The 12,443-nt window shown below is 29.6% G+C and overlaps 1 protein-coding gene across 2 annotated transcripts in view; it reads right to left on the bottom strand.

Moving 5' to 3' along the window:
• LOC107442066 (poly(rC)-binding protein 3) overlaps nucleotides 1-12,443 on the bottom strand; it is a 67,445-nt gene that overhangs the window by 41,723 nt on the left and 13,279 nt on the right. The window contains exon 1 of one of the 2 annotated variants that reach the window (XM_016055527.3): nucleotides 2,115-2,205. The exons of the other annotated variant lie outside the window; for it this stretch is intronic. Within the exon in view, the coding sequence (XP_015911013.1) occupies nucleotides 2,115-2,127 (13 nt within the window). The 5' untranslated portion in view covers nucleotides 2,128-2,205. Of the gene's footprint in view, nucleotides 1-2,114; nucleotides 2,206-12,443 lie in introns of those variants that run through there. 2 annotated transcript variants of the gene reach the window in all.

Genomic DNA, 12,443 nt, shown 5'->3' with positions numbered 1-12,443 from the left:
GCCATGGCCCTCTATGGGCTGTCGCGCCACTGAGTTTAGTTTTAAAAAAGAATTTCAAAAACAATTTTGTGAACGAAGTCGCATTGATAGTGGAACAAAATTAGTCCATTTTGTCTCCGCAGATCGTGTAAAAACAATAAAGCTTTATAGTATTACATGATAATTAAGATTTTACATAGAATATTTAATGCGTCTAATAATTTGGCAAGGGATGCTAGAATAATAGATCTAAAGAGATACTGGGATATCATTCTAAACACTATTGAAATATATTGCCAAAATAGTGGGATCGTTTAATTGAAATCTTGGGGTTTATGGGTGAAGCAAGTAGGGGGAAGCCACGTAGCCAGACATTAAAAGTCCCATTGTTTGAGATGTATTTTAAACTGATATCGATGGGACGATCCTCATTTTAATTTAACTAGTCAGGAAATATTTAAGCCAACGTTTAATTAAAATATTTCTGACCAATCACGATGTCACGTATATATTTAAATAGAGTATTGATTGAAAAGAGGACTTCTCTGCAGAGAACACATGCTAAGTGAAGTATGAAATCTGAAAGAATCAGAGTTAGAAATTCTCTATAAAAAGTGCTGATGGGAAAAAGAAGACTCATTTAAGTTTTTAAAGATTTTCTTTTTAGATTTTTAAAGATTTTTTTTTTTTTTTTTTGCCAGTGCTAAACAGGGGTAAATGTGAGTCCTACTCTAAAATCCTGAAAATTTCTCGCATTAATGACGCAATTCAAAAAAATTAATGTCTTCATAAATTTAAATCATTGATATTTTCAAAACACGAAATTCTAAATAAATTACATGCAGCATAATTTAAATGAATAATTATGCATAAGTTTACTTTTTATCTCTAATCACATTTTATTATTCTACCAGAAAAAAATATTTACAAATGAAAGAGATGCCAAGTATAAATTCTAGGTCTAATATTTCTGAATAAAACATAAAAAATAAAAAAAATTTAGGCATAAATGTGATGAATGATTTCTTGAAATTTCTGGACCTTGGATTTCCGGAAACTTCCGGATTGAGTTTAGCGCAATGTCTATAGTAATATACTAATGTTAGTACGTATAATTATCGCTCGAATTAAAGAATTTAACATTTCAAATGAATTACCTAAAGCATTATTTATTTATCTATAATTTAAAGTGATAATCAACCTAAAAACAAACTTTTTTTATCACTGATACTAATAATCTAAATTTTCGTTTTTCAACTAGACATATACAAGATGCCACATGAACTAAATTTAATACTGAAAACTTATAGCGATTATACAATATTTAATCTATTTTATTTTATTTTAGAACCGTCGTTGAACAGCCGACCTAATTTTGAGTTTATGACCACTAATGTTCAACTCCGTAGTTTTGCAATTTTGAACCAATTCAAAAGGAAAAAAAAACTGCTGGATCAGTTTCCTCTAGAGGTATGATTTGTTATGGGAACATGGAAAATTTTGTGACTCGACAGATTTAACGTGTAATCAGTCACTACACGGTCACAGTCATTTACTTCACGGGGAGTCTTCGGCTGGCAGGGATCGAACCCACGACCTCTTGGACATAGGACCAGTGTCCTACCAACCAGGCTATCCCGGTTCAATATTTAATCTATTGTAATTAAACCTGCCTCGTAAACTAAAATTTGCTGTTTTAATTTAAATGTTCGTCACAAATAAAATTAAAAAAAAAAAACTTTACAGCGCTGGCATAAAAATAATAATCTTGACAAAATCAATCCAAATGTAATTTCTTTTCAAAAGTAAAATACTTTGCTGATATCATAAACATGATAGTAATCCAGGAACAAAATCTATGAAGAAACAATCAGTAAGAAAACAAGCTAAGCTAATTTATAGACTAAACAACTCAGAGAGAAAAGAAAATAATCTTTCTCTTTAAAGACTAACAATTAAAACTGAAAAAAAGAAAAATCTGCCTTGGTTGCAGACTGAAAAGCTGTTTACAAAAACGATCTTTTCAATAAAAAAAATAAAAAAAACCGTAGTTTGACACTAAAGAACTAAGTAACATTTAAATTTACAGTTGAACATGCCACGCTCTTAAATAGTGATTTAATATACATATTTACCAATAAAATTCATAATCCAAATGTAGTTTCTAATTCATTCAGTTCTCAAAGTATGTTTGTAGTACTGTATTGTAAAAGAAAATGAGTTTCCCAGAGAACAATTTGGAGTTGTGAAAACTGATAAGGGAAATCAATGGAAGAAGGAAACAATAGAATGTTCTTATTGAGGGGTTGTGATAAGATTCATAAAACAGAACAATGAATGAATTCGCACACCACATAAATATATTTTTGATGTAGCATATTTAAAACAACTATGTTGACTGAACTTTATAGGAATAACCTTTTAGAAGAAAGGGTTGAACCCGTTTTTATTTTTTCTTTCTCCATCAAATAAATAGTTTTGATATTTATTTTGAAAAATAAAAACCCTTTTATCCATCAAGTTTTGAAGAAATAAAACACTTTAATTAGTTTTTTTCCCCTTTATAGAACCTGTGTAGGTTGAGCTTTTTTATTTTGGAAAAAAACTTGTTTTTTTACCAATTTTGACTTAAATGCTAAGTTAATCAAGAGCAGTTATGAGATATTCATTTTAGTGAATTGGAAGAAAAAAAAGGATAGTCAATAATTGATACGCTAAGCATCATAAATTGAAAATAAAAAAAGCTTGAAATTAAAAAATAAATGAAAAAATTTAAAAAAAAAAAGCTTCATCATTTTTTTTTCCTTTAAAGAAAATGAAACTTTGATAAAACCCGTGCAGGATAAGCTTCTTGTTCGGAAAATTAAACATTTTTTTTTTTTAAATTTTAATACTACTAAATAAATAAAAAAAAAAGAAGCTTTTGGGACTAAATTTAATTATAACTTATTATTTACACCCCTCTCATTCTAACGGGCCTGACAGTAATTGATACGTTAGGTATCCTACATTAAAAATTAAAAAAAAAAAAAAAAAAAAAAAAAAAAAAAAAAAAAAAAAAAAAAAAAAAATTAGATAAAAATCATTTAATAGAATGAACAGCATACAGAGATCTAATAAAGCAAGTTCTAATCATCTAATAAATCTAATAAAGCAAGTTCATCCATTCAGAAAGTTCAGCGTAAAAGAATTTTTGGTCGATTATAATTATCCTTATGAAATCATACGATTCTAATTGAAATCAATAACCTTCTGGTTTTTGCAGTTCATATTACAGATTCACGGATATTAAGTTTTCCATTTGCCGATAGTTTCCAGCTGTTAGTATTAGCTGTCTCTTTCTATTTTGTCCGGAAACTAGATCACCCAAGGCATCATCCAAAAATAAAACGCCCATTTGTTTTTGAAATAAAAAATAATTTTTTTTTATTAAATTTAATACATTTGTAAATAAAATAGCAATTGGTAGTTCTTCTGTTAAAATAATATATGTTCTTCAAGGACTCGATAAGGGAAACTTAACGAGAGAAAACATCACGCTAAAAGGTACAAAAATTTAAGTTTCTCACGTTTTTAAAGAAATTGTGTAAAACCTGAAGTTTTCGCTAAAAAAAAAAAATCTAACAATGTTTCTGTTAATTAGGTAATTGTTTACCCCAAAGGTGCCATTTTGTTAAAATAAACTAAATATATAACATTTTATATTTCAAATCTTTTCAATTACTTAAAACATTTGAAAAAATAAGTCTCCCTTCAAGGCGAAACCTTAAACGCTGTTTTTCGAAGCGCTGTCGCCAAGGAAAATAAAAATAAAAAGCCATTGGAGTTTAAGTGCCTTACACTTGAAGCAATGCGATGATTTTAAACTATATATATAATCTTGCCGTGAAGAATAATCCGGGTTTTAGAGCAGACAAATAACTTAAATATTTTAAAAGTTATTGAACTTTTTTAAAAATCGTCAATTTGGCGACATTTTTCCACCTAGATAAAAATCATCAAAATCACTGCCTTATTCTCAGTTTTTGCAAATTTTTATGAGCCCAAGAAATGCAGTATTGCAGTAAGTTTTTAAATATTAAAAAATTAAACCAGAAACGCTTTTCATTTTCACAAAACTATGGCTTTTCTCCACATTGACGTTTTGCGCCATTTTCAAAATAAACGATTTTAGATTGACAAAACATGATCTAACAGTCATGAGTAACAATTGCAAACTCACAGCAGCATATCATTCAGAGCTTATTATAAGATATTATATACAGAAAGTTTATAATAAGATGGCATATTATTCGTAAAAAAAAAGAAAGAAAAACTGGTAAGGATGTATTTAAACAGATGTTTGAAAACTCACCTCATTGCAGTTCCCAATAAAATTCTAGAAATAGAAATTCTATCAGGGATTTTCAAACAGAAATTACTTATTTATTTAATTGGAGAAATAAGGCACAGTTTTTAAATATTTTTTTTAAATTTCATTCTTTGCAAAACAATAATAAACATACAAAATAAATAAACATTCCAAATGCAATAACAGTACGCAGAAATAAAAACCCAGAATAGCTTTAAACTAAAGACAATTTCAGGATTTTAAAAATTAAAGACTAATTAAGTCCGCTGGATAGAAATGTTATTAATACATTAAGTTATTTGAAATCAGTTTTCCAGGTGCTGTTTCCAGAAAATCTAAACAAAAAGAAAGAAAATAGAATAGTTAATTAAAGTTAAACGAAAGCTAATTTTCTATATAAGTAAGCCAATGGCTTAACTTTCAACACAACATTAGAAATTCAAAACCTAAGAAAATGAGGAATTATCAAGAAGATCTGCGTATTCACATTAATTAAACTTTTAAATTTTAATTAAACATTTAATTAACAAGGAAGTAATTAAAACTTTTTTTAATTAAGTATAGGGTAAACTAACCAGTGAAGGAACACTTAAGCTTCGCTTGCCTTTTAAAAAATCATATTAATTTCAAAATTCGTAATTTCAGTTAAATGACAGTGTCAACATATTTGTTACTAATTGCAAATTATGCAAAAGAATTGTAGAGAACTTACATAATATTGTTTTAAAGTTTTGGAGGTTCAAATAACAAGTAGTAAGAAGACCCAGTGAAGGAACAGCTCTTACCAGTGAAGGAACACAAAATTGCCCAGTGAAGGAACACTTAATTTTGGTTATTTTTTAATGCTCTTTATGAATTTTTTAGCCATACAAATACAGTCGGACATCTATTTAACGAACTTCCATTCTACGAATTTCCCTATTTTACGAATTTTTTCGAGGAACCAAGAGCATTTTGGAAATTTTTTTGTAAAATAACTTCCATATAGCGAAGTGAATTTTCTATTTAACGAACTTTTCATTGAGATCCAATTTCCCTATTTTCCAAAATATTTCTTAACATTTTAAACTTGTTAAAGCAATTTATGGGGGAAATGACATTAAATTAATTTTCGAAGCCACTGCTTTATGAAATGTATTACTGTTTTGTCTAAAAATTATCTTAGAGAAAGCAGTAAATTCCCTTTCCCTTTTTGTTTGCACTTCAAACGAAAAACTCACTTCAAATTAACGGATTTCATCCGTAGCAATTTAACTTAACGCAAGTGGTAATGTATGTTTAAAATTACTTTTATAATAAATGCAACTATATTTTTATACATAAATTTAGACTTTTTTTAGTTGAAAATGTATATAGCATGATAGTGTAACACTGGATAATGTTTTGCTCTATTCTTGCTTTCCATGCAGATTTCTTTTATGGTTGAGATTTATATGATAAATAGTAGATACTAGTTTACAAGATAAAAGTGTATCAATTGCTATTTTAATTATGTCTAGTGTTTAAGAATTTAAAACCTGTTTTGTGTTGTTTAAGTATTTTAAGAGGTGATTTTCTATTTAACGAATTTTCCATATAACGAGCTTATTATTGGTATTAAGTGATTTTGTTAAATAGAGGTCCGACTAAAAACAAGACTATTTGTGAAATTATGAGATACAAGTACTTGTAAAATGCTAACTTTTTTCTGTAATCATGAACTAGAAATTAAAGTGATGTTAAATACAAAATAAATTTAAAAAAATCGTTCTTTCTTATAATTTGACAGTCAAATCTAAATCATTGTGTCATCCGATGCTGTTTATTATCATTATTATTTTATCACCTTTTTGTTTACTCTTTTTCCTCTTATTTCTTGAAGCTTTTTTTCTTTTTTAAGTATTTTTTCTTTCTTTTTCTTTTCCATGTTCTCTTGTTTTAATGTTTTTTAGATCTTTCAGCCTCTTGAAATTTTTGCCATTTCTCTGAAGTTAGTGCAAAAGGTAATTTATTCGCTTTTCTTCTTATTTGACCTTTCTTTTTATCATCAATATTTGGCCAATGTAAATGGCTCTTCCAAACTTCTTCTGATTTTTCAGCAACATTTCTAGAATGCCTTTCTCGAAAATAGACGGGGGAAAGGTGTCTTGAAGTTTGAGGCAAATCCATCTCTTGTTGACTTATATCTAGAGGATCTTTAGAAGTACTGATTTTACTTACAGAATCATTTCTTTTTTCAACTAAGAGAATCAGCATGAGGACTCATTTCAAATTCGATATCTAATATGCATTCATTATCAATACTAGCTTCAGTTCCTAAGTTTGACTTAACCAAGTGGTCTTCTTTTAATACGTGCTTCTTCCATATTGGAAAAAGTACAGGCTCTTGGACATTTTCGATATTAGACTCTTCCGTCAATGCTGTGTTAAAAATTTACAACATATCTTGAGGGATTTCCCTCTCAAGCTTCTGAAGAAATTGAGTATCGTTTCTGTTTAACTTTGTTTTTTGTTGAGGAACTTACTTCTAAATTCTAACATTGTAAAGTAGTTTCTATAAATTATATAATCACGTTGCTATCCTATAATGATAGCTTATTAGGAGTTCTTGGTGCAAAAGCCAGCGAAAAAATGTTCTATTTTTATGATTATATTTAATTAGTTTTCGATTTGTAAACATAGTTTATTAAGTTGCCTAACATTTGATGTAACTACACACCCCGTTAATAAATATAAATTATAATTTTTTCATAAATTAAGCTATTAAATTAACATTTTGAACTGAAATTATTTCAGGAATTATTCATACAATTTTTAACAAAATTTCGGTTGTCCTCTATATAGCAGAATTACTTATCCTAGAGTCATGTAAAATCATATATCACACATTACTGTTCATTCACTGGAAGTATTCCCAGTGTAGGAATATGCCTGTTTCTTCACTGGTTAGAAGCTGGTTTTTGTCTTTTAAACAGAATTTTGATGTATAATATGACTAAAAGTACAAGAAAATTACGAAATTTCTTTTATTTTCATTAACTGAGAAATGAACCCAGTAAAGAAACATTTGTTCCTTCACTGGTTTTTCATCGTTTGGTGATCCAGTGAAGGAACATGCCTGTTCCTTCACTGGTTGGAAGTTGTTTTTTGTCTTTTAAACAGAATTTTGATGTATAATATGACTAAAAGTACAAGAAAATTAAAAAATTTCTTTTATTTTCATTAACTGGGAGAAAAACCCAGTAAAGGAACACTTGTTCCTTCACTGGTTTTTCATCGTTTGGTGATCCAGTGAATAAACACCCCCTTATCTCAGTACTTGATTATGCTATGGTGCTTTAAAAAAAATAAAACGTAACTTCAATAACTATATTTTGAATTCTCTTTTTCACAGTGAGAAAAATAAGACTACTACATGCAATTAATTCCACTTCAAACATATAAGTACAAACACTCACCTTATAATTTTTTCAACGAAACAAGGTGTTGCAGAGATAATAACAAATTCAAAAATTTTTTCAGAGAAATCTATTTGACCAGGTAATCCAAAATATTGCTAGATGACTTCCTATTGTTTGGCAGTAAGCTATTGTTACCAATCAATCTAAAGAAAAACTTTCAAATTCTTATTTTTAATGAATATATATGAAATGTTCCTTCACTGGGTAGTGTTCCTTCACTGGTTGGTTTACCCTACTGCAGTTCAGAAACGCGTTTCTAACGATACAAGTTGGCAACAAAATTCAAAGAAATACATTACATATTTATTTAAGTCAATTACTTCCACCTCGTTATTTACAGTAATTAAATTTAGTCTTCGAAAGGAAAAATGAAAACTTTTTAATTATAAAAGTAAGAAATATTTTAGTCCGTCGCTGTTTCCTTGAGATTCCACAAATCTACAAGGATTTTGCAGGAAAGTTATTAACGGCTAATTTCAAGTTCAATTTGAAAGAACAACATAATAATGATAGCGATGGGAATTCTCCGCAGTTAAGTCAATTGTTTTAAAATAATAATTAATATTCCCAATCAATAAGAAGTTTATGAACAAATATTTTTAACGTGCTTTTTGAAAACAATAAAAAAAGTCAGATTTGCGTATACAATTGAAAATGCATAAAATTTATACACAATTTGTATGCCGTACAATGCGAGGCAAGGAAAATAAAAAAGAATTGAAAGAAAGGAGAGGAAAAAAAGAAAATTAATCTAGGAAAATCTTTTTGTTGTTGTTTTTACTGCCAATGTTTTCCAATATACAGCAAGCCTGTTGGTTGAAACCAAACGAGTTTAAGGCAGAGGGCGCGTTTTTTGTTTTTCAGTGGCGCCATCTATGGCCGAGAATACGACTTCTGTCACACACATCTCACAACCAGTTTATAGGGCGGATCCATTCATAATTCCATAGAACGTAATTTTGACCAGAACCAGAGAATGAACAATCTCCAAATCAGTACCCCCAGAGGTATTGATTTGTTATGGGAACTTGGAGGTCTTTGTGACCCGACAGATTTAACGTACACTAGTCACCATTTACTACACGAGGATAGAACCCACGACCGCTTGGATACGAGTCCAACGCGCTACCCTGCCAGGAAAATCTTTTAAGATGCATTTACAACCCTAATAAAATCATTTTCAATTACGAATCAAAAATCAGTTGAGTTGGAAAAAAAAGAATAAAATACGAATTAAAGAAAGATTGTTAAAAGGCTCCCACTTTTCCAAGAAAACATAATTTTTTCTACGAAATTCAAGAAAAGTTTACGGAAATTCCCGATTTATTTTAATTTTTGACAGGAACGAAGTACGTTTCTGTGTCTGATTTCGTTACTTAAAATATCGTCTGCATTAATCAATTAGCATATTTGCGGTCACCCTTTCAACCATTAAGATTGAGTCTTAGAACGTGAAGGTCCCATCATTAGATAAAAGGTTATTCAGGGTGGTCCGTTTTCTTTCTTCCTTCGTACTGTACATTATTTTTTGGAGGATATAAAAAAGCATTGATCACTTAAATCACAAACATTTGATAATTTATTTGCATTTCTTAAATCACTGTCGTGAAATGTTTAGATCAGTGGTTTCCAACCTTCTGTGGACCATCACCCCCTTCTCTTTTTGCTCAAAAAACCATTCATTGTTGCTTGTGAGCAACCAAACACTTAAAATATGCTATGTTATTTGATTTTAATTTAAATTGTAATGCAAATAATGCACATTTATCCTGTCATTTTTATTAATTAAAAAAAAATAGCATCTTTTTTTTTTCAAAAAGAAATGATATTTAAAACGGAATAATCAAAACAAAAGTACATTTAAAAAAAATGTACTTTTGTATGAAAAAATGTTTAAAAAAAAAATGTACAATTAATATTCTAATGTAATCAAGAAAAAGTTAAAACGTTAACAACTAAAATTTGAGAAAAAAAATGAAGAGGGAGAAAGTACTTTTACCACTTCAATGACTGCCCTGTGCTTGATGTATTTCAAGTTAAAGCTTGAATGTCAGGTTTTATGCTAGTCAGATTTAAACACTTTCCTTTGAAGCAAATGTCCAACCTATCTCTTTGATTTGTGAGCAGCTGGAGGACAGAACTAAATCCTCTCTCCACTAAATAGGTTGACGGGAACGAGATGAGAAGCGGCTCAGTTTGTTTCCACAATTGTGGATAAATGTCCATAAGCTTTACCCAAGCTAACTCGTAACCGTATTTTTTAAAGACGACTTAAGCCTCACAGTCATACTTCAAATCTAAAATCTCAGTCTACAAAGAGGAAGTGAGCTTATCCACAACTTCAAAAGAAAAAGGATCGAAAATCCAATCCGGAATTTCTAATTTCATCAAATCTTTAAATCTTGATTCCATAACTGATCAAGGTGATCAGTAAAAATTAAGATTTTATTTTCGAGAATCTCTATATCTGCCATTGAACACTTTTTAAGTGTTGGAAATTGCATTAGCTCTTTGCGACCAATGTTTGACTTGTAGATATCAAACTTGGCGATGAATGAAGATATGATTCCCTTAGCCTTGATAATGTTCATTTTATTTCCTTGAAGTTTTACTTGGATTTCGTTCATTTTTTCGAAAATATCCGTGAGGTACGCAGTTTCCAACTTGCGTTGCTTCAAACTCTCACTTAAAACAGGATTATGTAGGAGCAGGAATTCGAAATCTTCATCATTTTCATGGCAAAGTTCTCGGAACAAACGGTTATTAGAAGAATTAGCTTTTATTTTATTGATGCCAGAAATAACCAATTTTTCGCAGCCAGAAGTTGACGATGAATGACATAATGAATGGTGAGATAACTTCCGGTACTTTTTTTAAGGTGACCCAGAAACCCAGTATGACAACCAGACATGATTGGAACACCATCTGTTGCACAAGCACTAACATTTGTGAGGGGAATTTCTTTTACATCAAAATAATATTTGATCAATTAAAAAATCGACGATCCTTTTGTATCTGTGTTCAAAGTTCTTGTAAACAACATTTCCTCGTTAATCTCATTACTCTCATTTATGAATCTCACGTAAGCTAAAACAGCTTTGTTATCTATCGCAGTTGATTCATCAATCTGCAACGCAAATTTACCTTCTTTCAGAAATTTGATGAGTTTTGATTCAACGTCGGCGGCCATCTCATCAATACGCTTGGAAACAGTATCAGGAACAGAGTGACTTATCAGATTTCCGCCTGCGAAACCAAAACGTATGACGAAACTATCCTGCACATGAATTTTTGTTAATTTTTAACTATCATAACTCTTTGTTTACACCAGAACCATAGGTTTCATATATATTTTCAATTTCAATCTCAAATGGCTCCTATTATTAATATTATTAGCAATTTTTATCGTTTGAATAGTCGTCGCCCCCTGATCGCCCGCCTGAGGATTATCGCCCCCTTCAGAAGCTCTATCGCCCCCAGGTTGGGAACCACTGGTTTAGATGATCCAAAGAGCTATTTAAAATAGATCAAAAAATTCTATTGAAAGAAATGACTCCTATAATACTCCAAGAAATTTTTTATTAACTAACTATATAATGTTTAGATGATCAGTTTTATTGATACAAATGACTCCTACAATAATTCACGCAATTCTTCACTAACTATTTGACTGACCTCCAGTTAAAATCATTTCGAAAACTTTAACATTTTACGTAATATCCATATTAAATGCATAGGTCACGAAGCTTATAAAAGAAGTCAAATGATTTCTGATGTAGAATGATTTTAAAAACATGATTTCGTGAACAATGACACTACACATATACAAATGCGCTATATCATCCTCTATAATGAGTAAAAAAAAAAAAAAAAAAACGGTCTTTTGAAAGGGAAAAATCTTCCATAACTCGAAAATGTTCATTCCTTAACAAGTATTTTTATACCGAAAAATTTCCGATATAAAATAAAAACCAAACACGTCGCTATTGTTATCCTTCAAATTTATATCGATACACTGTATTATTATAGGTCAATTTAAATTGTATGATGATGAATTTAGGTTCACGTTTGAAATAGATAGACATGCTAACTATTTCTACAAATAAAAAATAATGAATGTAACAAAATAATAATTATGATAAATCACGACAGCTTTTAACGACAATCCGTTCATGAAACCTTGAAAATAAGGAAAAACTTCAACATACAAAAAGAAGCTGTCTAAGAAAACATTTAAGTGCAGCTGAAGTAAAAAAATAAATGCAATAAAGAACATAAGGTAAAGCATGATAAATAAGGTAAAATAAGCTTTCTAATACGGTTACATCTGTTGATTGAAACTGAATTCAATCGTCAAAGAGGTGAATGCTGAATAGGCAACGTTATTTAATTTTTAAATTCAAAATAACGGCTGATATTTATTCTACTCTTTCGAGGCATTTGGAATACAAGTACATTTTCGAATCAGAATAAAAAGCGAACAAATAGAATAGACAAAATAGAATTTCTTGAGATTTTTTATGACAAAATTATACCAATAAATGCCGCAATTATCCTTTTAAGAAGAAGAACTTAGTATTACTGTACCTTTGTTTTTGAAAATATCTGTTTTTGCGCAATTTACGCCAAATGAATTTTAAAACGTTATCCAAATCTGTTGCCAACAGAGAAAA

This window comes from Parasteatoda tepidariorum, chromosome 6 (assembly GCF_043381705.1).
Source record: "Parasteatoda tepidariorum isolate YZ-2023 chromosome 6, CAS_Ptep_4.0, whole genome shotgun sequence".
In the NCBI taxonomy this organism is placed as follows: Eukaryota; Metazoa; Arthropoda; class Arachnida; order Araneae; family Theridiidae; genus Parasteatoda; species Parasteatoda tepidariorum.
The sequence above is the reverse complement of the archived record's forward strand: the minus strand, read 5'-3'. Positions and strand labels throughout refer to the sequence as shown.